The sequence below is a fragment of the Ornithorhynchus anatinus genome, chromosome 16 (assembly GCF_004115215.2).
Source record: "Ornithorhynchus anatinus isolate Pmale09 chromosome 16, mOrnAna1.pri.v4, whole genome shotgun sequence".
Taxonomy (NCBI): Eukaryota; Metazoa; Chordata; class Mammalia; order Monotremata; family Ornithorhynchidae; genus Ornithorhynchus; species Ornithorhynchus anatinus.
In genome coordinates, this window is record NC_041743.1 from 24,152,436 (window position 1) to 24,179,191 (window position 26,756).

A 26,756-nucleotide genomic window follows, 5' to 3' on the forward strand; every position below is an offset into this window, starting at 1 on the left:
GGTCTACTTATTTTCAACACTTCCTACCACGACACAGCCCACTCGACACTGAAAAGAAATCCATGTGGATAATGTGGCGAGGATATGAGTTCCCCTGAAGAGAACTGCAATAATTAAAAAAAGGAATATTTAATAACCCTTTAAGGGGATAGGGAAAAAAACTCTAAAACTCCTCTGTTTAAAGAGGAAGGTCATCCCCAAAGTATTTCTGGATGTGCAAACTAAAAAGGAATGATTCCTCTTCCACTCTCTAGACACCTATAATTGGGTAGGCCTGGTTCCCATGCGCTGACCCTGGGGTGGGGGGTCCGAAATAGTAACTTCCGGTTCCAAGGTCTGGGTTGCAAAGGATGAAGGGAATTCCCAGATCCCATTTCGGACCCTGAGCTCTCCCAGCTCTTCCCTTTTCCCCACACCCAAAGATATACTGCAATCTACTTATTGACCAGAGTGGAACCATCAGTTTAGTGGATTGATCAGATGATCAGTCTCAAATGATCAGATTTGAGGTTAACCAGCATGCAATATTAACCCACGTATTCTTCGGAGGCACTGAAAAGACAACCAGTGGCCACCAGGATTACCTTGAGATTATATAAACTGCTTTTAACCTTCTTTTCCTATCGTCAGAAAATCTGGGCCATCCACATTTTTGACGGCCTTTTAAGGGCAAACCCAAGGATGGAAAGTGCAATCGTCTTAAATAAGGAGCCACATATAACAGAATGAAAACAAATGATACTGCAAGCCCTGTATATCTTTTTGTAAAGAAGGAAGAGGGCCAAAGTGTGCTGTAAAACTGCACTGCTGTTACAGTATGTTTTATTCATGCTACTCAGCATATACATACACAGAAAATGTGTATCACACATCCATTTCAAAATAATTCACCATGTTCCATGAGAACTCACTCTGTAAACAATATAAAATGCCTCTACTGCATAACAGAAAAGAGTCAGCACTGAAGTTTTCTATGAAGAAAATATTTAGGTCATTTGAAATCAGAGTTTATAGCCAAAAGAAATATCAGGGAGCCACCTTTTCATTTAGATCGTATAAGCGATAACATTTCACACATCCAATACCCTGGTTACCTAATGCTAATTCCAAGCCAGGGCTTCTTTGAGTCAGTCCTGACTATAGCAATGGCAATTTATTAATGGAAATTTTTTTTTCTCCACTTCATCAGTGTTCCATTCATTTGCACGGTTAGCGGCGGGCTCTTTCTCAGAGCTCTTTGCAAGGTTTCCATATAGAAAAAGTGTTCTGTCTTCATCAGAAATGGTGCTACGTACCAGCAGAAGCTCAAAAAGATTTATAAAATATCAGTCTTCTTAGAATAGTATATAAATGATTTTGGTTATTTTTAACAAATACAAATGACTGCATTAAAGCAGCTCAACACTAGAATTCACATTTTAAATTGGAACAATGAATTTAAAAAAAAAAAGTTTCTTCAGTTTCTCTAGATGTCCTTATACCTTAAAGAAAGAATGTACTCCCTTGATAAAATGCAAGTTTAACAGCTGGCAGTCGTGTTAGATATGGATATAACAGTCTAAAACTGAAAATATTTCTTCACTGATCATTTCAATTTGTCCACTGAACAACCGAACTGATTGGAGAAAATTAAATCGAAATTTCTAAAATTTCATTTTCTCAATTTCATTTTCCAGAGAGTCCCACCAACATTACAGATTATTTTTTAAAGGAAAGCCGGTAACTAAAATGCTGTATCGAAAAGTTGCCGATGAAGCTATTCTCTTCCATTCATCGCTGAGTAAGTTTTGGAGGTTCTTCAATTTTCCCAACATAAAACTGTACAAGAGAAAGAAAACTTGAGCAGACTTTCCAAACTTACGTTGGAAGTTACGTCACCGTCATGACCCACTGCTGATCCTTTTGAAAATGGAGGAACTCATACGTAAGCTTAAATCGTGGGGCATATTGCTTACCGAAGGAGTGAATATTCAGTGAAGACTTTTAAATCTTCCCCCCAAACCAACGAGAACTTGCTCATGTAAATCTTGTAGGGTGGTCTACCGGAAAGACCACAGGCCTGGAAGTTGGGGGACCAGAGATCTAATCTTGGCTCAGACACTTGCCTGCTGTGTGACCATGGGCAAGTCTCAACTTCTCTGGGCCTGTTTCCTCATCTGTAAAATGCAGATTATCTCCTCTCTCTCCCTTTTAGACTGTGAATCTCCATAGGTGGGACAGGGACTTGTCCGACCTGATTATCTTGTATCTAACCTAGTGCTTAGCACACCGTAAGCACTTAAATGCCACAATCGTCATTATTCAGTAAAGTTAGTATCCTCATATGCTTGTAAAATACGAATTAGAACTATATAGATAACGTCATTCGAAACATGGTTTACACAACTGTTCCCGGGGAAACCAAAATGTCACGTTCACAAAGAACAGCTGCCCGTTCACCTAAGATCTGGATATCTTTAGAGCCAATCTGAACTCATTTTACTAACAATAATAATAATAATAATTGTGGTATTTGTTAAGCGCTTACTATTTGCACAAGCACGTCGAGTTGGACACAGTCCCTGTCCCACATGGTGCTGTCTCCATCCCCACTTTACAGATGAGGTAACAGGCACAGAGAAGCAAAGTGGCTTGTCCAAAGTCACACAGCAGACGTGGAGCTGGAATTAGGACCCATGACCTTCTGACTCCTAGGCCTATGCTCTATCCATACGCCATGCTGCTTCTTTAGAGGACTTTTTCAGAGACTTCTTTAAAGGACTGCAATGGATTCACATACTGTTCAAAACCTCCAACTGGCATAACACTAACGACTGAGTTACAACTTAATACTAGATCGAATAATCATGCCACTGGGCTAAAAATCTATACCCGGCTTTATGCTTTCCTTTTGTGAGGAGTTAGTTGAACTTCCGGCAATTCTTGAAGATGGTGCCCTATATAATAGTGTGAAAAGCTAGAATTGTGATATCACCCATTAAACTGCCCGTTCATTTAAGTATACCTTCTGAAATGGAGGAGAGATTGTGTCAAAAAACAGAGATGTAATAGTAGCTTTGGGCCTTTTAGTTTCACAGAAATGGGAATGTTGGCAAAGCATACCCTTTAGCAAACCAGTTTATTAGATTTAATGCACTGAACAGTGGGACAACTCTGATATTATAAAAACATATTAAAATTTTACATTGGAAGAAGGTGGTTTCTGGCTCACTTTGACTATTCAGATCCTGGTAAAAGATTAGAGTTAAAAAAACTTAGCTATAGGATCCTGAAATATGAGTTACTGCCTCAGGTAATATTAGCAGTAAGCATTTTGGGAACACAAACAAGTAAGCTTAGATTAATGCCTGATTATCATGTTAGAATTGCTATATCCACCATTTTAACACAATTGGTATAATCACTGTGAGAATAAGTGCATTACACTACTGCAGTATTTGTATATTTGTACAGTAGGAACAGCTCAGTCATCTGCTTCCACAGTGGAAACGAGCCATTTGAAGGAACTACGTGATGACTGCCAAACATGACCATCCACGGGGACCCTTTGACCAGCGGAAAGAGTTTTTTGCAGGGCAGACCTGCTTAGGCAGAGGTTCCAATAAGCTAACAGAAGTATTTGCTGGAAATGATTTAGTGTATAGCCATTCTGAGCTCACGTTTTGCACGTATTTTTACAGAGAATTCTAATTTTAAGTAAAAAGTGTTAAAAAACGTTTACCTCTGTTTGAGAAAACAACATTTATAATTGGAAAGAAAATGTCTTCCTGGGTCGCAAAATGCACTTTAAAACTTTAGGTGCCTGCCAAACGTACCAAGAAATTGAATTGTGAGCATATGGGCTCTGATCTATGTAAATACTACAGACTCAGGAGCTCAGCTTCGTGAAAAGCCAGAAACGGGATACAATAAAAAGAGGGAACTTTTAAACAGCATTGTTTGGAGGCTGAAAAAACATGTTTTTTTAGTAAGCTCCTTGTGAACAGGGAACATTATCACCTCTGATGTACTGTACTCTCCCAAGTATTTAGTACAGTGCTCGGCACAAGTGCTCAGTAAATACCACTCACTGACTGAACGCAGGAACGATTTCACAAAATTATACTTGGGGAAAAAGGAGGGTTGAAAAATGGACTCTCTCTCTCCACCCTCTTAATGAAGGTACTCTGATTTACATCCTGTAAAAACTCACTCATTGGAAGTTGTAACTACATCAATGCTGGGGCTGCTCTGGGCTGACATTCATTGTGCGATAAATTTCTTTAAGAATCAGCAGGGCTGTATCTTCAGACTCCCTATGGAGAAGAAAAGCATAAACTTAGGAAAAAAGTCAATTAACAAAAACAATCACTGTGTCCAAAGAAAGGTAAACTAGCCTTTTGTCGTCATATTAGTCTCTAACCAGGAGGGTTGTTACAGACTAGATTGGCTGTGAAATTTCTCCCAACAGCTCAAGTGTAAAAAGCCGATAACCTCTTAAGGCCCTCGAAGACTATGTCTGGAGCCATGGGAATAATTTGGGAGTCCCTTCCACCTAAAATCATGCTTGGTTGCTTTGTTTTACCTTGCTCTCTTGCATTTTTATTTTGTAATTTATTGTTGTTTGCATTTCTGTTACTCTTCTATGTCTACCTCCATTTACACTTTGAGCCCCAGGGGGAGAGGGACCAGGTCTAATTTTGTCTACCTTATAATAAATACCACCACCATCACCTCTATTACTCTACTTTCAGCCCCATTCTTCAACTCTCTGTATAAGAGAGCAAAAAACCTGCAAAGTCAGTAGCTGTAGACTGCCACCTCATGGAAGACCAACTAAAGGAAATGAATTTTCTACTATCAGAATGGGCAAAAAACAAATCGGAGTTCATGGGTTATTACTACACGTTAACTAAAAAGAGGTAGGAACTGGCAAAACCCCCCAGGGCGAAATCTTCTAATCATTTTGTCCACATCAGCGAAAGCCAGCTACACGTTTATGAAAATCAGGAAAAGTAACTGTGATTTGCAAACTGCAAAAAGCTCGTCCACCACTCCGCTGCACCTTCCAATATCACAGTACCAAACTAAAATATTGCAGTTCCTGGTAGAATGACTGGGCTCCCAAAGGGGACACCATAACGCCTCTGAAGCCCCGGGGGTTGTGCCCCACAAACCATGTCTTTGGGGTGCTACCTTACTTCCAATTTCAGCAGAGGCTCCGGGTTAATGCTGCACATCTTTCATTCATTCAATAGTATTTATTGAGCGCTTACTATGTGCAGAGCACTGTACTAAGCGCTTGGAATGAACAAGTCGGCAACAGATAAAGACAGTCCCTGCCGTTTGACGGGCTTACAGTCTAATCGGGGGAGACAGACAGACAAGAACAATGGCAATAAACATCTGTCTGGTCTGTGTGTCAAACACCACCCTAACAGCAGGATCTTAGGTTTTCCCATATTTCCTAGACACTAAAGGATTTAGAGACACTTCCAGAAAGATCATTTAGGGGAGCCAGGCTAATTCTATTGGTGGTCCCCAAGTATCTTCCTAACCTGCCCCCTCGCTTCCATGGTCTTCCGATAAGTGAGCCTCTCTTTAGATCTCATAACTCCTGACCACTGGAGCCCCCCACCCCCCGGATAAGAAAGGAAGTCCACTTGAGGCTCTAAAGTCGCAAGGTGAGAGGCCCTTAAAACAAAGAAGAGCAATAAAGAATAAAAATGACTAAAGAAAATTTGAACTATTCAAAGTTGAATTCTTACCAATAGCATAAGTGACTCTGAAGAGCGAAGAGATATTCATTAAAACTTTCTATTGGCTTTTCTTGAAGAACATAATCAATGCGGCGACCTCCATTTAACATTCCAACCTTTCCTAAGTAGTCCTCGTCCTTGGAAAATTCTGGACTGTCACCCATCTTTTCATCTAAAATTCAAACCATTTCAACGTAAAGGACAATCGCTCGACTTCAGTCCTTCGATTCTGATCAATAAGAACTTTTGTTTTATATAACACATCAACCTGAAAAACTGAGCAGGCATAACCCAAACGGCGGGAGGAAAGTCGAAATACATTACAGGAAAGACAGAGCAAAAATAGCTAATCAATCATAAAACAGAAATTGAGAAATGCATCAAGTAGCACTGCAGACAAGGAAATGGCATTTCAATCACAGAAAATACAAATCTTCATGATACAATGCTGTAACAGTCTAATTTGATGGCGATTTCTACAACTTAACAAAACAAGCATCTTGAAGAGAATACCTCAGGGTGACATTTCCAAATGTTTTGATCTTTAGGTCAACTCTGATACTCCTCTCTAGTCTGTCTTCAAAATTTTGTACTATAGAGTACAGAAGCGAGTGGCCATCAGCTAGAAACTTAAGGAAAAGTTTCAGACATACCCTCTGATGACAAAATGTTCGACAGCAAGGTCACAGACTCCGGCAGTAGGTGAGATTCTGCATTCTCCCCTCTCCCCCAACTCCCTGAGTCATTTGGAATATTCTGAGAGGGGAGGCTAGTTTCACTGCCAAGAGGAAGAAAGCTCCCTCCCTCTGGAAGGGATAAAATCTTCATGCGGCCATTTACCTAAGCTATACCTGGAGTAAAAATGAAGCTAAAGCAGATTCATTTGGCTATTTACCTTCCACGACGTGCTTTTCTTCTTCTTCTTTTATTTGATTGGCTACCTTCTCTAATTCTTCTTGAAGCTGAGCTGAAGAAGTATGAGCCCGTGCAAATTCATTCAGGGTCTGCCAAGCACTTTTCAGAGAGCTGATAAAACCCTGTTTCAAATCGGATCCCATACGAGAGAGACTCTCTTTTAACTCTTAAAAAAAAAAAAACCAAAGACCACAATGATGGATTACCAGTAAAAAGTTCCAACTATTAAAACCATTCTCAGGGACACCCCGTTTACCTCTTGAATTCAATTTAATTTCTCAACTACGTGAAGACCTTTAATTTCTAATAATTTATTGTGACGACTCACAGCCACCTTACTTATCCGACTGAATTCTGCTGGAGTAGATATATAAATCCCCCAAGAACAGCAAGCACCGATCGTGGCTTAGTGAAAAGAGCATGGGCTTGGGAGTCGGAGGTCATGAGTTCGAATTCCGGCGCTGCCACTTGTCAGCTGTGTGACTGTGGGCAAGTCACTTAACTTCTCTGTGCCTCAGTTACCTCATCTGTCAAATGGGGATTAACTGTGAGCCTCACGTGGGACAACCTGATTACCCTGTATCTACCCCAGCGCTTAGAACAGTGCTCTGCATATAGTAAGCGCTTAACAAATACCAACATTATTATTTTCTCAACAGTCTTTTAGCTCTTTATCTTTTTCCTGCTGTAGGCTTGCCATTTGTAGCCCCTTGCCTCTCTCCTTAGACCGTAAACTCCTTGAATGCAGGGAATTCATATCTTCTGCTTCTGATTTTTTTCAATAGTATTTACTGAGCGCTCTGTGCAGAGCACTGTACTAAGCACTTGGAATGAACAAGTCGGCAACAGATAAAGACAGTCCCTGCCGTTGGACGGGTTTACAGTCTAATCGATACATCTAATCTGATGATGACGGAGTCTCCAGTCAAGAATGAAGGATGAGCCTTGGTCTTGAAACTTTGGGACCGAGAACCTCTGCAGAAGAGTTGACTTCAGTGCCAGTGGTTTGCATTGTGTCACTTGCATTTTCTCTTCCCTGCAAGCTATGTTCTCTTAGGGGCACAGAGTGAACTGAGCACGTTGACAGGCAAGATTGAGAGTTGTTTGTGCCTAACTGCTTAGAATGGGATTCTGAGCCCAGAAAATGTTCAATTAAGGTTACTGATGAAGCCTTATTAAAAGCACATCCCCTCCGAGCTCTAAGCTAAGCTCATTTCCTCTTCTCCCACTCCCTTTTGCATCGCCCTTGCACTTGAATCTGCACCCTGTATTCACCCCATCCTCAACCCCACAGCACCGATTGTTCATATCTATAATTCATTTATTTATATTAACCTCTCTCTCCACCTCTAAACTGTGAGCTCCTTGTGAGCAAGGAATGTGACTCCTAACCCTGTTATAGTGCACTCCCAACCACTTAGTAGGGCGCTCTACACATGGTAAGTGCTCAATAAATAAGATTGATTAATTGAAGATGACGAAAGCTTCCCACTCCATAAAAAAAGCAATTTCTGGACTGAAGTGGTATATTTTTAACTGCAAAAGAGCAGAGCCTTTGAATGAGTCAGGTCACTTATCAATAAGACAGAATAAGGATTACTTAATTCCTATCCACTTCCTCCTCTTGACAAATCAGAGTGGTACACAGAACTCTTTCCCCCAAGGATGATTTTCAACAGAAACGGCCCTAGAAAAAGTGGTTGCTTCGATCTGAATGAACCAAAATGCAAATTAAGACTAGGAATCTGAATCTTAAAATAACATAATTTCCATTTCTTCAATCAACTCTCACCACCCAAAGGCACCAGAATCCCTAAACAAATGCATCAATAGCCTCATTGATTTGTACTAGCACAAAAAGAATATTCAGTGATAAAATCCCATTAAGCACTGCCCTGAGGACCAAGGTTTGGGGTGAGATTTAAATGAAAAACAGCAAACAACAAAACAAGAGCTAATATTAAATGATTAGTCATTTCTAAAGTCGTTTGTACAAGTCAATTGCTAAAACAAACAATTATCAAATGAGAAAGCTGAAAGCTCAGGTTACTTTTTACCTAGATGAAGTCTTTTTCTGCCTTTGTGATGTGGAATGAGAACTGGTTTTAAGTCCAAATCTGGAATAATCATAGGTTCTAATCTATACGCCACTGGGTCGAGCTGTAAACAAGAAGTTAAGACACAAAGTAAGTGATTCTTTAGTCATACAGGATCTTAACTTAGTTAAGAAAGGAGCACCAAACACACAGTCTGCACTCCCAGCTTTCGGGAAAGCCCATAGGTTAAAAATAATAATTTTTAAAGGGGAAAGCCCAAAATGGTAGTAAAAAAATGTTGACAGAAAATTTGGAGACAAAAAGTTCCAGGTAACATCAATAGCTCCAGCTGATAAAACTAGGCCTCAGGAAAACAAGAAATGGTTAATAATCTAATGAGAGCAATTTTCAGCACATACAATTTTTTTTCACATTGCTAAATTGAAAGCAAATCAATATGAGAAACACCGTGGCCTAGTGGAAAGAGTAAGGGCCTGGGGGTTAGAGGACCTGCTGTGTGACCCAGGGCAGCTCACTTCACTTCTCTGTGCCTCAGTTTCCTCATCTGTAAAAGAGGTGGTTCAATTAGACTGTGAGCCCCACGCAGGGGAGGAACTCTGGCCTGAAGAACTCGTATCTACTTCAGTGCTTAGAACAGTGCTTAACACACAGTAATCACTCAACAAATACCATAATAACACGAAATGTCAAAATGCATTTGCTCTACTTACCGGATGGTAAATGTTAAAGAAGCCTTTGCAAGTTGGGAGTCTGTAGTTCTCATCTATCCTATCCACTCCTCGCACAGTGAGAAATACCCCAACAGGGGATCCCAAGGCAAAGAAGATCTCTGGTTCAAAGTCGAGGGAGCTGTAAACCACAGACACCTACGAGGCACCGAAGGATACCAAATGATAATCTTTCCCACATCTCGGAAGAGTCAAATCTCAAAATCCGTTAGTCCAAAAATTTTAAATAGACCTTAAGGCTGATAGAAGTGATTGCACTAAATCTATTAAGCACAACACACATGCAGGGTAACCCTTAAAACTGTCATTACACTGGAGACAACCTTACACACTCTGATTGTGTTCCAAAATGTATTTTCAATATCTTCCTTAGCCCTGCAATGATTCCCTGCACTAAATGAAATGGCTTTATAGCCAGAAGGAAAGAAGTTGTTCGCTTCTTTCCTTTTGGCTTTATTGCTAGAAAAGTGATTGGGACGCCTGAAAAACTCAGTTGTATCTTCAGGCTTCTGAAGCCTCGAGATGAAGAAGGGGAGGCCAAGTCAAACAAAAACTCATTAATACACTTCATCTATATTTCTTCTAATAGATGTAAGTAGAAAAGGTGGAAGAGATTAAAAAATATATATAAGAACAAGGATTCAGAAGTCAGAACTAAAGGAAGGTCACAGTATCAACACCACAAAGAAAGGACAATTCAGAAGAAAGGCAAGAGGACAAAGAGACGATGAAAATGGAGGGAATAAAAACGGACTGAGGCACTCCCACCACAGAGAGAGGGAAATGAGAAATGTAGAGAAGTCATTCTGAATTAATTACATAAATTATCTTAGTGCTTATACCATGATGATAGGTATCACTCGTCCACAGAGAACGGTTACAAGCAATTTAGCTCTGCAGCTGCAGTTTAAAAGTATATTAACTTCTGATATACACTGTTAATATTATCAGATATTTAGGCCAATTTTTTTTAAAGACCAAATGGAAGAAATCCTGGTGTGTCTTTGCAAAGTAAATTTTCAGGAAAAAAAGTTTTCAGGAATTTTCATTCAGTTTAAAATACACAGCCCTATTTATTAAACTAACTTGCCTGGCCTGTTCCAACTTCAAAAAAGTCATAATCAACATGCATTGAGGTAACAGAAGCACCAACTGGAAGTTTTCTCTTTGTCTGATCAGATTCTGAAGCAAGAGGAGCAGTGTCTTTTGCTCTCTCAGCAGATTCTTCTTGACCTTTTGTCAAGGCAACAATCCTTGCTTTATTTTCTGCTGCTCCTTTTCTCTGTTCCTGTTGAAACACCAAGTGTCAGAATATTTCTTTTAAGAAAAGTTACATCTTTTCTTTGCTATTTTCAAATTCAAACCGCAGGGGTCTGAGGACTTCACTACACGTTCCCCTAAAATGCTGCTCACTAGTACGTTATCCGTCTTGATCCCAGCCTACATCCAGCCCTGGGGAATGATGGCTGACAGAGAAAGGTGCGGGATGTACCTTGTTTTCGAGAGGTCTCTTCTCATCAGGCAGTGGGGTTTTTTTGCTTTTATTGATATTTCCTAAGAGCTTACACTGTACTAAATGCCGTACCAGCTAATCGGGCTGGACACAGTCCACGTTCCAGTAGGGGCTCAGAGTCAAGCCCCATTTTCCAGATGAGGTAACTGACGCACAGAAAAGGTAAGTGACCTGTCCAAGGTCACATAGCAAGATAAGAGTCAGAGCTGGAATTGGAACCCAAATCCTCTGACTCTCAGGCCCGTACTCTTTCCACTACGGCAGATGCTTCTCCTAGTTGTCGGATAATTGCTGGGAAGAGCCCTGCCAAATAATAATAATTATAATAGTAGCAGCATTTAAGAGCTTACTAAATACCAAGTACTGTGCTACACACTGGAGTGGACACAAGCAAATATGCCTAGAGGTGGAAGTGCACCCTGAAACAACTGCCCTTTTCTGCTTATGTCTTGCTCTGATGTTTCCGCTATTTCCCAGGCCCGCTGCTTTCACTTTGGTTTTGTTTTCATGACCTGCCTCCCAGCTCCCCGTGTTTAGTAAGCCATCCTGAATTTCATTCTCAGAAATAGCTGACGAAGTGAGTGAGGGCACGGGGGGAGGCTATGGAGACCTCATGATTCTTTTCAGGGACCGCAAACCAAGCCTGTGTCCTGACCAGAACTTCCCATAATGTGGGACAGTGGAGAGAGCTCAAAGCAAGCCGTCGTAGCAACTGCAAACCCTTAAGACCCACACCCCGCTGGCAGGAGTATCTACCTTTCCCGTCTTAATTGCCTGTGTCTCAGCAACACCCATCCTGAATGGCTAAGACCAAGAAAAGGTGTACTACACTGTATTCTTCCTGGGCCCGGTGTGCAAGGGATTCTCTGGGACATTTGACACCAATGGAAACAATATTGCCATCAGCAGCACTGTCTTTGAATCGATAGGTTGAAATATTTCATTTGAACAGTGTGCACGCAATCTACATCTCCTTCTCAGTCTACTACAATTCAAACCAAATGACACTTATTTTGTTACATGCCCTCTACTTTTTCTTTCAGATTTACCATGATTACCATTCCTCAGCCAACTGTACTTATTGAACACCTACCGTGTGTACAGTATTGTAGAGGTAGGGAGAATCTAAAAAGGAAATAGTCACACTCCCTGCCCTCGAGGATCTTACAGTCTAATGGGGAAGACAGACACTAAAATAATTTGACAGAAGAAATAAAGGGGGTTAGGTCTATGAAGTCTTGCCTAGGTATGAGATGCACATATGTACTAAGCACAGTTGGGAATATACCAGTGCTCAGGTGGCCCAAAGGTGTTGAAATGGCAATTGGGGAGCTGTAACTTAGGGAAATGAATGAGGGAAGGCTTCTTGGAGATGTGATATCGGAAGGGCTTTGAAGATGGGGAGAGTTACGGTCTCATTTAAAATGAGAGGGAGTTTCAGGAAGAGTGATGGGTGTGAGCAAGAGGTTGGCATGATTTGGTTCGACTAAGAAGAATGAACAGTACCGGTTGGGAGTGCCGTGGAATAAGCAGGATGGAAAAAGCCGACTGAATCCTTTAAAACGATAGTCAGGAGTTTCTGCTGGCTGCTGAGAAAATTAGAGGATTTTAGGATTGGGGGGATGTGTGTGAAAAGTGACAGCTTAGAAAAATGAATCAGTTGAATGAAGAACAGACCAGAGAGACTAGTGAGAAGTCTGATGCGGTAGTCAAGCTGGAAAATGAGAAGTACCTGTTCCAGCAAGGTAGCCACTGGCATGAAGAGGAAGGAGTGGATTCCAGAAATTTTATGGCAAAAGACCCGATGAGGTTTGAAGGAGAGAAAGGAGGAGCCCTCAAGTTGGGGGTTTCAGAGACAGGAAGGAGGGTGGTAATAACAGTAGTAATAATAATAATCCTGCATTTGCTAAGCATTTACTATGTGCCAAGCACTCTAGCAAGTGCAGGGACAGATCCAAGTTAATCAGGTCAGACAGAGTAACTAGCCCAGATAGGGCTCACATTCTAAATAGAAAGATGAATAGGTACTGAATTCCCACTTAACAGATGAAGTAGCAGAGGCACAGAGAAGTTAAGTGACTTGTCCAAGATCACACAGCAGAGAAGTGACAGAGCCAGGATACGAACTTAGGTCCTCTGACTCCCAGGCCCATGCTCTTACCCCTAGAACATGCTGCTGGAGGGATAAGAATCTTCCCTGAACTATTAGCACTTTGAGATAACTACCGTAATAACCAAGACTCTTCTTCCTTTTCTCTTTCCCTACAACAGTCCCCCACCCCCATCCTTCACTGGGGACTCATTGGTGAAAAACCATGACAAAGGTTCTGAACTTCTACAGAGCAGTACTAAGTGCAGGAAAGATGTGTTCAGTTTTGGACATATTGAGCTTGAGAGGTCGACAGGACTTCCATGTAGAGATGGAGATAGCAGGAAATGAAAGACTACAGCGGACAGGGCCCGTGAGATAGATTTGGGAGTCATCTGCATACAAGTGGGACACAACACAGCCTAGTGGAAAGCGCACCGGCCTGGGAGTCAGAGGACCTGGGTTTTAATCCCAGCTCCACCACTTGCCTGCTGTGTGATCTTGGGCAAGTGGCCTATTTTCTCTGTGCTTCCATTTCCTCATCTGTAAAATGGGGGTTAAATCCTTCTTCCTCTGACTAGGACTGTGAGCCCTATGTGGGACAGGGCCTTTGTCCAACCTGATTATCTTGCACCTATCCCAGTGGTAATAAGTACTTAAATAACCATAAGAAAAGTGGTAGTTGAAGCAGAGACCCAGAGCAGAGTCCCAAGTGACTCAACAGTTACAGTTGGATAAAGATATGTAGAAGGTTCAATCAGAGGGGTAGGAAAAGAACCAGAAGAGAGTTGCATTCATAATACCAGTGTTTCCAGAAGTGTTTTCACAGAGTAGTATGTCGTCAACGGGTCTAAGAGGATTAGAATAGAGTAGAATCCATTAACTTTGGCACGGTGGAGGTTATTGGTAGCCTTGGGGAGTGAATGGGGTGATCCGGATATATATATATATATATATATATATATATATATATATATATATATATATATATATATTTTTTTTTTACCTCCCAGCATTCTGCAGCACAAACACAGAAGCAGAGGACCAGAAGAACATGTAATGTGGTGATGATCCAGGAATAAAACTCGGTGGTGTAAGATCAACAGAGGGAGAGGGAGGCAGGGAAGCCGAGTTTCGCATTAATATTAGAAAAGCTTAAGTGCTTCTTTTAAAACAGAAATGCTACCTCATTTTTAATGGATGGGCTAAAACATTTTCTTTCATTTCTCAGGCGCAAGCCCAGCCTGAGACGTATGTTAGAAAGGCCAAAAGATTCCCAAGCTGAAGGAGCATATTCACTTAATAGTTATAAAATGTCAATTCCTTAGATCAAATATGTAAGGGAGAGTTTTCCAAAAGGAAATAGTGCCCATCACACCATCAATCTTTCCCCACTGGTAATTTTGTATTTTTACTTCTTGCATCCTCAACTTTTATATCATTCACACAAACGTAAACCAAGCTGACAAATACCATCGACTCCATGATCCTGTTTATCTTTCCTCTAAAATGAAGAAACTAAACTTCATGAACTGTCATGAACTGTCTTCGGGGTGTTTACATTAAAAAGCCCTCCCCTCCCCCCTCGCCCAGAAGCCACAAAAACCAAAAACCCAAGTCTCCTCGTAAATGAATTTAGATACTCTGAGCCTTTTACTTCAGTGACAATATATCAGAGGACCGGACATCATTATCTCAGAATTGATTCTCCAGAGCCTTGTCATCTGTGGAAAACACCGAGATCAATAGAAGCTCATTTACAGCCCAATTACTTTAAAATAAAAAAAACTGTAACCAGAGCAATGCCACCCTGGGACAGATCAATGCTTCATCCACTCTAGTTTACGCCTCTAACTCAAGCCCACGACTTCTGGTCTAATCATCGACTTAAAAAGCTCTCGGTCCGTTGTGGGGAGGGATTGTCTCTCTTCCTTGCTGAATTGTACTTTCCAAGCGCTTAATACAGTGCTCTGCACACAGTAAGTGCTTAATAAATACGAATGAATGAATGAAACAGCTAACTCCCTCTATAACTCATCTCCTCTCACTGACTGTACCTTGTGATTTTACTACCTCTGGCCCATAAGTGTTTTTCCTTCCCTTCCTTCCCCGAACACTCCAACCCCAACTATCCAGGTTCTCCGAACCACGACCCCTAACCCTCCCCTCTGTCAAAGACCTTCTAAAAAGCCACCTTGGAGCATTCTCTTCCGGTTCATGCCAACTCAACTGCCATCTCCCCTTTCCCAGGCACCTATTAGTTTTTAAATCTCGGGTTTATACTTAGACTTTGAGCCCCATGTGAGACAGGGGCTGTGTCCAACCCGATTAATTTGGAATTACCCCAGTGCTAAGAACAGTGCTTGACACATAGAAAGCAATTAATACCATAATAATAATCTATTCAATCAATCAATGGTATTTGTTGAGCACTTACTATGTGTAGAGCACTGTACTCGGAGCTTGGGAGAGTACAATACCACAAAATTAGCAGAAACGCTCCCTGCCCACAACAAGTTTACAGTCTAGAGGGGGAGAGCCACTTGGAACACAGCAAACCATTTACCAGCAATCCTATGAAGAGCCTTACGATACTGACAAAAGGCGACATTTCAAAGTCTACATTGTGGAATCCAGAACAACCACGAAACATGCAGGACAAATAGGAGAGGTCAATGTCACCTAGACATCACTGATTTGCAGACCAGAGCCTTCTGCACATCGCCTGATGAGTGTATATGGGTCCTTCCCTCCAACTCATCGCCAACAAGAAGCAGATAAAGCTACCCCATCAAAGGCAAAAAAAAAAAAAAAAAATATTCAAGAGATGGCCACAACCCTCTAATGATCTCCGCAGCCCTCCTACCACCACTGAGGATAGCATGCTACCAAGAACGGTTTTCCTACCACCAGGCAAAGACATAGCTTTCACCCCAAAACCTGATGCTGTCACTGCCGTGCAAAATTCCCAGATCTCATGGTAGACCAGTTGAGACCTGCCAGCAGGGAGAGAGAATGTGATGCTAAGGTTTTGCCTCAGCGGTTGGAACTCTGAGGATTTCAAGAACGCCACTTTTATCACCATCATCAAGGAGGAAGGGGAAAGAGTAGACTGCAGCCTCAATGCCGGAGTCTCACTGTTCTCCACTGCCGGTAAGGCCCTGGCCAGCGTCTTCTCTGGCTCACCACAGAAGGGTTTCGGCACCCACAGCCTGCCAGAACCATGGTGGGGCTTCGGACCGCAGGAAGGAACAACAGATGTGGTTTCTGCTACTCGACAGATGCAGAAGAAATGTAGGTAATAATAATAATAATTGTAAAGTGCTTACCGCGTGCCAAGCACTATATTAAAAGCTGGATATAAGATACTCGGTTTGGACACAGTCCCTGCCCCATATGGGGCTCACACACTAAATAGAGGAAGTAGCACTTAATCCCCATTTTAAAGATGAGGACGCTGAGGCAGAGGGAAGTGGATGGCCCAAGGTCGCACAACAGGAAGCAGCATGGCTTAGTGGATTGAGCACGGGCCTGGGAGTCAGAAGGACCCAGGCTCTAATCTCGCTTCTGCCATTTGTCTGCTGTGGGACCTTGGGCAAATCACTTCTCTGAGCCTCAGTCGCCTCATCTGAAAAATGGGGATTAAGACTGTGAGCCCCATGTGGGATTGCACTCTGTCCAACCTGAATAGCTTGTATCTATCTCAGTGTTTAGTACAGTGCTTGGCGCATAGTAAGCACTTAAATACCATAAAAAATATTAAAAAGTGGAAGAGTCAGGATCCTCTGATGCCTAGACCCATGCTCTTTCCACTAGGTCATGCTGCTTCCCAGTAACACAATGTAACAACACCAAAGTCTCCACGGGGAGCTTGAGGACTTTAAAAAAAAGCTTCAGTAAAAATCAGTAGCCCTGCACTCTGGTAATTATTGAAAAAATCTGTCTGCCAAGAAGAATCAAGTCCAATTCTAAAACTGCTCCATGAGGATATCACTAACTATATAAATCACAACCAGGGGAACTTGTCAGATCCCTTCCGCATCAACAATGGAATAAAACAGCGATGCACACTACACTAAATCCGCTCAAGCTATTCTACATAGTCGTGCTCTGGGATGCGCCGTAAAAATCTGGAGGCTGGGGTCAAACCAGGCTTCCAGTCCTCTCAGAGCACCGACCGGAGTCATCCAATCGCTCAAACCAAAGCTCCCCCATGCCCATGACTGCTCTGGAAACACACACCCACAAACAACAAACAGCTCCCAAAATATTAGCTTTGCTGATTCAGCACACCTCGCATTAACATTAGAGCGACAAAAATATTTTTCTCTTCCCAAAAATGATCCCTAATAAGCACGCTCACCCCATGCAGACACCACAGTTAATTAAATGAGTTCCACCTGTTGGTTGAAAATAATTTATCGAGTCACTGGGTATAGTGGGCAGTTTGCTTTTTTTCAAAATCAGTAGGTGTTGAATTGGCATCAATTATAATTTTGCAGTCCTTTCGCTATTTAGCCACAATAATAAAAAGTGTTCCCCCAAAGGCTTTGAACAATGTTCTGCATATGCAGGGTGCTCAATAAATACTGCCGATACTGCTCGTGAGCTCATGCGTTTAAAAACTGTAAAAATCTTACACTTTCAGAGAAATAAAGATCTCTCGACTAATCAAATGAAAAGTGTTATTACTGTATGAGCAAAATACAAGCAAATTAACCCAAAACGACTTTCTTTTACCAGTTCGGTGGCTTTGTCTTTCACAAAGTTAGCAATTTTCTTTCTTGGTCCAAGAGGTATCCCCATTTCCTTCAGGTCATCAACCGTACACATAAGCTTTAAAAAGAAGCACAGAAGACATTTTTTTACAGCTATATACAAGCTGGATTTGGGGAACACAGATAGGAAAAGATGCACCATCTATTACACAAAAACCACTCAACCAAAATTCTAAATTTGGGGGAGAAGGAAAATAAAAGTCAAGAAACATATAAGGTATTAAAAGCATAGGTAAAAGGAAAATATGTACTGAATCTAAAAGTAACATGACAAAATGGAACATTCTAATTATTTTTTGTATCTTATTCTTTCTACATACGGTTCTCTCCCATGAAAGAAATTCCAAGTCTACTTCATACTAAATGTGCAACTAAAATAATGCGAACTAGGAGCAATACCAGGGATTCCATGTCAATTTTTTCTTTTTCAAAAGTGCTGATATATTCGGAGAGACTGAGCATTTCCAGAGTTTCTTGCAAAGTGGAGATTCCATTATCAATACTTAAGTCACAGGGCTCTTCTGATGACATAAACGAGGCAGTTGGGGCCTTTAGATCATCTGCCACCTTCCGCAATGATTAAAAAGAAACAAACACTTAAAGGGAACATTTGATAACTCAGACACACGTCTCAAAAAATCTCCCACTAGTGGAAGACTACATATACATAGTATGAGGAACTGGATGCTTTTCAACTAATTCCTCATAAAAATAACCGCATTCCACAATAATATTTTAGCTTTCCCTATTCTGGGCTTCCACGTATGTGAGACCCTCAGAAGTTTGTCTCGTACATTTTCCTCACATTTTCTCCCACTTAAATATATAAATTATAATGAATAGAAATAATTGCACCCCAACAACCTGAGATACTTTTCAGAGTCTAAAAATTCCACAACACATACATATAATAATTCTGGTATTTGTTAAGCGCTTACTGTATGCCAGACACTGCACTAAGCACTGGGCTGGGTACAAACTAATCAGGTTGGACACAGTCCCCGTCCCATATGGGGCTCACAGTTTCCACACCCATTTCACAGACGAGAAAGCTGAGGCACAGAGAAGTGAAGTGACTTGCCCAAGGTCACAGAGCAGACACCTGGTGGACCCAGGACTAGAACCCACAACTTTCCAACTCCCAGACTAAAACTCTATCCACTATGCCATGCTGCTTCCCACAAAATGGAGTTTCTGTGTGTATATACATATAAATAAAACATAAAATATAAAAATTACTTCTGAAATTCAACAGCTGCTCATAGGATTTGAAACTCCTTTAAACTGCTGCTCTAACGCCATGTGAATCTCAGGGTACACAACTACATACCTGCTTTTCAGAAGCCGTATGCTTCATAACTCCATTAGCAGTAGTGGCAGGCATGGAAGATTTTGCTGAATTCAAGTCCTTTTGATTGGACAGGATGTCAAACAGTATTAAAGACCCTGAAAAATAAAAAGAAACTTTGCTTCTAGATATTCCAGGCTTTAGTTTGCAATTATGTAGATGAACAAAGAGGAAAAACAATTAGTCTTTTCCAATCTTCAAAATCTTAGTGAATTTAGGATTCATGAGGCATTTTACCAAGAGATTTTTGAAGTTTTTTTCAAATTATGACAAGCTTTTCTAAATTTATTGTTCTGCATATATAATTTCTTACTTGGGTGAACAAAAACTCATGGAATTGGGTTTTGTTTAGTGACACTAATTTGTAGTTCCTTCGGTGCCTTTAACTCTAAAGTTAAAGTGACTGTTTGTCACTTCTGCAGATGTTCTAGAAAAACTAAACATTCAAAATGAGCTTTTACTATGACATTTTAATATCATCCTGGCTATTTTGGTAAAACTGGAAGGATCCAGGCTGAATAAATAAAAATGGAAATTGCCTTGGGAAGGGAAAAAAAAGTAAAGACTCTAGTCTGCCTATAATTGTCCCTAATCCTCACCTAGATATTAGAAAATTGGCACTTCTAGGGAGAAGGTTTAGGAGCCACTTTAAGAAAACCACTAGATCTGGCAAGAAACATTATCTCTACAGCCTGCTGCTGCTCATCTCTGCACCAATAAGGGCAACCAGAGACACACCAGGGTGAGACCCTTCCTTGGCTGGATCTGGAAAATTCCAGGGAGAGGAGTACTGTGGTGAGAAGAAAGGGGGGGGGGGCTGGCAACCGGAAGAGCACCTGAAAAATACAAGCAAAAAAATGAAAAAACAGAAAAAGAACAGAGGGACCAGATGAAGAGAACACAGAGGACAAATCAGTAGAGGGAGAAGCTGCAACGAAGAGAGGGGAAAAGAAGGGAAAAAGGCAGGCTCCATCTTTCCCTCTAACTCTGGGGAAGGGGCAGGGGGGTCCCCTAGGGTTCAGTTCTAGGACCGCTTTTATTCTCCATCCACACCCAGTCCCTTGGAGAACTCATCTGCTCCCATGGCTTCAACTACCACTTCTTCTGCGGATGATTCCCAAAACTACCTCTCCAACCCCGACTCTTCTCCTCCGCAATTTCGCATTTCCTCCTGCCTTCAGCCCATCTCTTCTTGGATGCCCACCAACACATCAAACTTAACATGTCCTAACCAGAACTCCTCGACTTTCCACCCAAACCCTCTCCATGATGTTCTCATCACAGTTGACAACACTATCCAACCTGTCTTTCAAGCCTGTAATTTTGGCATTATCCTCGACTCATCTCTCATTCAACCAACATATTCAACTTGTCACCAAATTCTGTCAGTTCTACCTTCAAAACACCTCTCCAATCCACCCTTTCCTCTCCATCCAAACTGCTACCCAGCTGATCCAACTCCTTATCATACCCCACCTTGATTACAGCACCAGACTCCTTGCTGACCGCTCTGATTCTCCCCTCTCCAGCCCAAACTGCACTCTCTGGATCATGGTCCTTTAAAAACAAACAAAAAAAAAAACCAAAAAAAATTTCCAGGCCATCTCTACCCACTCCTCAAAAGACCTTCAATGACTGCCCATTCACCTCCATATCAAACAGAAACTCCTTACCATTGGCTTTACAGCAATCAGCTCTCTTCCTACCTCATCTTACCTCGCTGATCTCCGATTACAACCCAACTGACACATTTCACTCCTCTAAAGCCAACCTACTCACTGTGCCTCAATCTCATCTACCTCGCAGCCAACATCTTGTCCACATACTCCTCGTGGCCTGGAACTCCCTCCTCATTCATATTAATTAGATTGCTATTCTTCACACCTTCAAAGGGATCCTAGAAATCACATCTCCTCCAAGAGGTCTTCCCCATCGAAGCCCTCATTCTCCCTGCTCACTCTCCTTTCTGGGTCCCCTATGCATTCGGCTCTGTACCTTTTAAGCATCTGATATTCACACTACGCTCAGCCCCGCACCACTCGTTACAGGCAGGGAATGCATCTGCTAATTCTGTCGTACTGTACTCTCCCAAGTGCGAAGTACAGTGCCTTGCACAGAGTCAACACAATAAATATGATTGATTGATTTTCCCTGCCACTTCCCCTAACTGTAATTTATTTCAATGTGTCTCTCCCCTCTAGGCTGTAAATTCCTTGAGGGTGGGGCCTGTGTCTACCAACTCCAATGCATAGTACAGTGCTTTACATTGATTAGATGAGAATAGGTCTGAAAAGAGACAAATAATTAGGAAAAATTAAAGGAAGACAGGAAGAATAGAGTGACAAAGACTTGAGCAACAGTCAGATAGTCCTTCTAGTTAATACTAAACAAGTCCCTTACTCTACAGTCGGAAGCTGCTTCCATCACTGCTTCTGGGCCTTTTTGGACTTTCAACTCTCGCTTTTCCTTCTCTGTAATTGATTTCCTTGGGGAAGCCATGAGTATTGGGGCGGGGGAGAGAGAGAGTGTGTGTGCATGCGTGTTCTTTTGTGTGTGTGTATACGTTTGCCCCTAAGAAAATGTGTCTTTGTGAAGTGGTGGTGTAACTGGGCCGGAGGCCGCCAAAGTCCTCGGCTTCAGCTATCTACTTAATGACAGGGTTTCACCACATCCCGGCTCTTGGGTTTGTCCGCACTGTCTTTCCCCCTCCACCACCTCAGTTCTGTCCCGTGGCACCTCAGGTTTTTTTCTCTCCCTGACCACGGAAGAGCTGGAGTGCCCAGAAGTAGTCAAAACCTCACTCTCCACCTACCTCCAAAGTCTCGCCCTGATTTTAGAGATCGCCAATTACCTAATGTTTAGAAAATGACGGCAGAGATGAAGACTTCAAAGTGCTGTAGTACTTGAGTGGCACAGTCAGGTTCTGAACCCAAGAATTTATCAACTTAATGACGTTTTGCCTGGATACTTAACACACCTGGAGACATGACAACACTAAAGGCTACGAAGATCACCAAGGGATTGGCTTGACAAATAAAAAAGATTGTTAAAAAATTACCCAAACTATGTCCAGCAACCGAGACTCCTCCTTTAAAATCTGGATTCCGTCTCATAAAGAGTGAATGCAGGCGGTTTATTTCCAGTTCTACTTTATCCACAATTGTCTGACAGTAGGTGGGACTATTGTAAAACAATATGTCTAGCAAAGTTTCATTGGTAAAGTGCCGCAGCCGACCAATACTCGGTAGAGTGATTTTTTTTATATTTCTGACAATAAAAAAAAGAGAAGTGCAGCACCATTAGTTTTAGTCAATCAACAGGCAGTGAATAAACAAGAGAAAAGGTTCCTCCTACCTAATGGCAAAATGGGTATCTATGACTAGTTTAGCTCTTCTCTATACAAATCCAACAATTATAAAAGTTTTGTTCCCTAGCACGTTGGATTGAAGGGCGGAGCTTTTTAGTAAAAAAAAAAAAAACTCAGTAAAGGTCATTCAGAGGGCTGGGGTGGACTGGATAATTAAGAATAAAGTCCACACCTCAGTCTGCTCGCCTGAAAACTAGGAATCAATGATGAGAGGAACTACTGAAGTAAGAATCGTTTACTACACAGGTTAACAGTCCTCCAGGCCAAGAGAGGTCTAACCTGGAGAAAAGAGGAGAGCTTGACTCTCTCGGTGCTCTCCCTAAAAGCAGAACTCAATTATTACAAACTCCTCCCCCTCACCCAAACATGGCTTTCAAATGAGCAAAATCGCTTTCAGGCTGCCAAGGTAGTGGATAATTAAGTTTTTACCATATTGCAGTTATATCTAGACTGTAAATTTGCTATGGGTGGGGAACGTGTCTGCTGTACTCTCCCAAATGCTTAGTATAGTGTTCTGTACATAGTAGGTGCTCAATAAATACCACTGACTGATATGAGAGATTTTTTCTCCATGTTAAAACCACCATAGTGTTAAGTCATTTCTGCCATAATTCAGTAGTTGTGGTTTTGAAGAACTCTGGGTGATGGGAAAATCACATCATAGTAACCACCGATAAAGCACAGTTGGTACAGTGCCTTACAGCTGAGGCTGGGGAGAGTAGCAGCACCATTCTTCGATCGGTAATAGTAATAATGTTGGTATTTGTTGAGCGCTTACTATGTGCCAAGCACTGTTCTCCATGCCATTCACACAAATGTCACTTCTTACACCAAGTTCCCTGCGCCCACTTGTTGGTCATAGTATACCTACAACAGATCAATGCTGTGATAGAAACACTCCCTCAAACTTCCACTTTGCTATATCCAAACTGTTATATGAAATCACATAACAGAAATGACCGGCATTAAGCCAAGCTCTACAATCTGCTTTGATTCAGTACTAAAATTCTTTAAAACTGAAATTTTTTAATTCACTGTCTTTGATTTCCCAAATTTTTGTCCCTCAAATTATCTGTATCTCCTAAAAGTAGTAATAAAATATATTGGTCACTCTTTAGCACCCCTAACACACCCCACCTTTGCTGATATCTAAACTTGGCCTTCAGGTGGTTACGTAGTAATCTTGTAATCTGCCAAGGCCCAGTGCTTTCTCAAAGGTTCACCCTCAAAATCAGCATGGCATTTTTTACATTCACAGCCTAAGCATCAAATTTCCTTGAATATTTCTGTTGATATTTACAATCTGAGACCAGGTTCGGTTATTCTTGACTAATGAGAGGAAACAAAATTATAATCAGGAAGACTCTCTACAGTCGTTTAGACTGTGAGCCCGTCACTGGGCAGGGATGGTCTCTATCTGTTGCCCAACTGTACATCCCAAGCGCTTAGTACAGTGCTCTGCACACAGTAGGCACTCGGTAAATACAATTGAATGAATGAATTCACAGAAGGTGGATGAACAATTTCAAAATTCCAAGTGCAGTACTCTCAATTTCCTGGCTCAGGTTTACCAGAAAAAAGAAACGACGAGCAATCAAAAACTCTGCCTCGTGGCAGAGTTTTTCGACTTGGGTGAAAGCTGTGGGATGCTGGAGCCGAAAAACACTCCAGTCCACGACAGTCGTGACGAACAGCCGAACAACCCGGACAGCTCAAATCCTGCTCATCACAACAACTCTCGTGGCAAAGGCCTCTCGGGTCCAGGTCGCCCCCGCCCTCCTGCCCCACCTCTGGGCAGGGACAACGTGAAGAATCTGCAGCACTGGCGAATGCGACCGGAAACCAGAGATTTCTGTATTAGCTTTCTAGTTTCAATGGGGGCTTTTACTAAAGTCGGACCGACTAAATCTGAACTTGAGGGGTATCCCATACAAACCTATCGACGTCCGTGGCATCTCCATGTAAAGAACTGTGCCAGTGGACCGGCAGGAACTCCACTCTGCTTATTTTATGGTCCTCTAAAGATTTCTTGAAATGCGTCTGCAGCAGTTTTAAGGACACAGATCTAAAATCGTCAACTTCAAAGAAAGAAAATGAGAAATTCCAATGAGGATGAGACAATTAGCCAGGGGAATAATTAGTACTTCAGTCAATTACTTCAATTATACTAACGTTTAAAATTCTATAAGGAAAGCATTTGAGAAAATCATTTAAATGCTCTAAATCTGAGACGATATTCAAGATGTTAAAAAAAGCATCTAGCAATTATTAAATCATTTTGCAAAATCCTGTAATGTAACCAAAAATTTGGCCTAAGCGATACTGTGTATGTAAAAATGTTTGGTAACAACACTTCATTGCATTGCTCTAATTTGAAGAAAAAATAATCTCAAGTAGTCACAATATATGCTCATGAAAATGATAATTTCACGAGAGGAGAACAGGACTAAAAGCAAAAACAAACATATGCTTCCCTTCCTAACCCGCCTAACATTATAAAATGTGTGCAGTATTTCATTCCATGAACGATGAGGACTCTAGAAACCCACTGGTACTAAAATATCTGCAGTTGAACACTACGCTGAACTTTAAATGAAAATGAAATGATTAAACATACCACACTCGATAATGCTTCTAAACCTTAAGTCACACACGGGACCAATGCCATGTACCATAAACACCAGATGATCCACCTGGGGCATCTCACCTACAGAAAGAGAAAGGGGAGAAAAGTTACCCGTGACCTCTCGACATGAAGGCCACTTGACTGCAAAGGGTTTATCAATGAGTAAAACAATTATTCAATGAAGATAAATGATCTATATGGTTTTTAGGAGTTTAACTTCCAATCTATCTTCTAATTTTTCAAATTCATTTCATGCAGATGTAATTAGGTGGCAACTGCTTGTTAAAGTGCTCTGCACTCAGAAAGCGCTCAATAAATGTCACCAATGGACGGACTGATATATAATGTAGTAAAATAAACACGCAGAGACAAACCAATTCTCCATCTACACCCATTCCCTTGGAGAACTCATTCGCTTCCATGATTTCAACTACCATCTCTAAGTGGTTGATTCCCAAATCTACATCTCCAGCCCTGATCTCTCTCCTTCTCTGCAGTCTCGTATTAGTTAATCAGTGGCTTGAGTGCTTACAGCGTGCAGGGACACCATATTAAGTGCTTGGCAAACTACAGTTCAATAGAGCTAGCAGACGTGATCCCTGCCCAAGATGAGCTTAAATTCTACTCATTTACGCAGACACAAACCCAAGAAGCCCATCTATATACACTTCTTGTTATTCTTTGCATTCTTGTGAGGAATGAGACTTCACAGCTATAAAAGCATAGCAGGAGGTATGCTATAGTATTAGGTAGAAGGGGGTACGGTGATTGAGTGCTTTAAAGCTGATGGAAAGGAGTTGCTGTTCGATGCGGAGGTGGATGGGCAATCACTGGAGGTTCCTGGGGAGTGGGGAAACATGGACTGAACAGTTTGTGGAAAAATGATCGGGGCAGCAGATTAAAGGACGGACTGAAATGGGGAGAAACAGGAGACAGAAAGGTCGGCAAGGAGGCTGATGTAGTAATCAAGGCAGGATGGGACAAGTGCTTCGATTAACCCGGCAGCAGTTTGGATGGAGAAGAAAGGGTGGATTTAAGTGATGTTGTGAAGGTTGAACTGACAGGATTTGGTGACAGATTGAACATGTGGGTTAAATGAGACAGATGAGTCGAGGATAACGCCAAGGTTAGGGGCTTGTGAGACAGGGAGGATGCAAGTGCTGTCTACAGTTATGGGAAAGTCATGGGGAGGACAGGGTTTGGATGGGAATGAGAAGTTCTGTTTTAGAAATGTTACGTTTGAAGTCACTGGGACATCCAAATAGAGATGTCTTGAAGGCAGGAGGAAATGTGAGACTTCAGAGAAGGAGAGAGATCAGGGCTGGAGAGACAGATTTGGGAATCACCCACAGAGAGATGGTAGTTGAAGCCGTGAGAGTGAATGAGTTCTCCAAAGAGAGTGGGTACGGATGGAGAATCAAAGGCGATCCATAACTGAGCTTTGAGGGATTGCCTCAGATAGGGGATGAGCGGCAGATGAGAAGGCCACGAAAGAGACTGAGAACGAGTAGCCAGACAGATTAGAGGAGAACCGGGAGAGGGCAGTGCCAGTGAAGCCAAGGTTGAACAATGTCTCCAGGGGAAGGAGGTGGTTGAC

General features: G+C 41.8%; 1 protein-coding gene across 3 annotated transcripts in view; it reads right to left on the reverse strand.

Moving 5' to 3' along the window:
• Window positions 1-787: 787 nt before the first annotated feature.
• Window positions 788-26,756, reverse strand: part of LOC100080688 (SEC23 interacting protein) — a 42,468-nt gene continuing 16,499 nt past the window's right edge. The window contains exons 7-19 of one of the 3 annotated variants that reach the window (XM_007667715.3): window positions 25,151-25,240; window positions 24,470-24,611; window positions 22,225-22,433; window positions 19,149-19,264; window positions 18,218-18,385; window positions 17,781-17,876; window positions 10,529-10,726; window positions 9,421-9,576; window positions 8,711-8,813; window positions 6,634-6,819; window positions 5,748-5,910; window positions 4,193-4,295; window positions 788-1,818 (exon numbers count right to left, since the gene is read on the reverse strand). In XM_007667715.3, coding sequence (XP_007665905.2) covers window positions 4,214-4,295; window positions 5,748-5,910; window positions 6,634-6,819; window positions 8,711-8,813; window positions 9,421-9,576; window positions 10,529-10,726; window positions 17,781-17,876; window positions 18,218-18,385; window positions 19,149-19,264; window positions 22,225-22,433; window positions 24,470-24,611; window positions 25,151-25,240 — 1,709 coding nt within the window. In that variant the 3' untranslated portion in view covers window positions 788-1,818; window positions 4,193-4,213. Of the gene's footprint in view, window positions 1,819-3,101; window positions 3,228-4,192; window positions 4,296-5,747; window positions 5,911-6,633; window positions 6,820-8,710; window positions 8,814-9,420; window positions 9,577-10,528; window positions 10,727-17,780; window positions 17,877-18,217; window positions 18,386-19,148; window positions 19,265-22,224; window positions 22,434-24,469; window positions 24,612-25,150; window positions 25,241-26,756 lie in introns of those variants that run through there. The other 2 variants (XM_029080565.1, XM_029080566.2) reach the window with 2 other exon arrangements.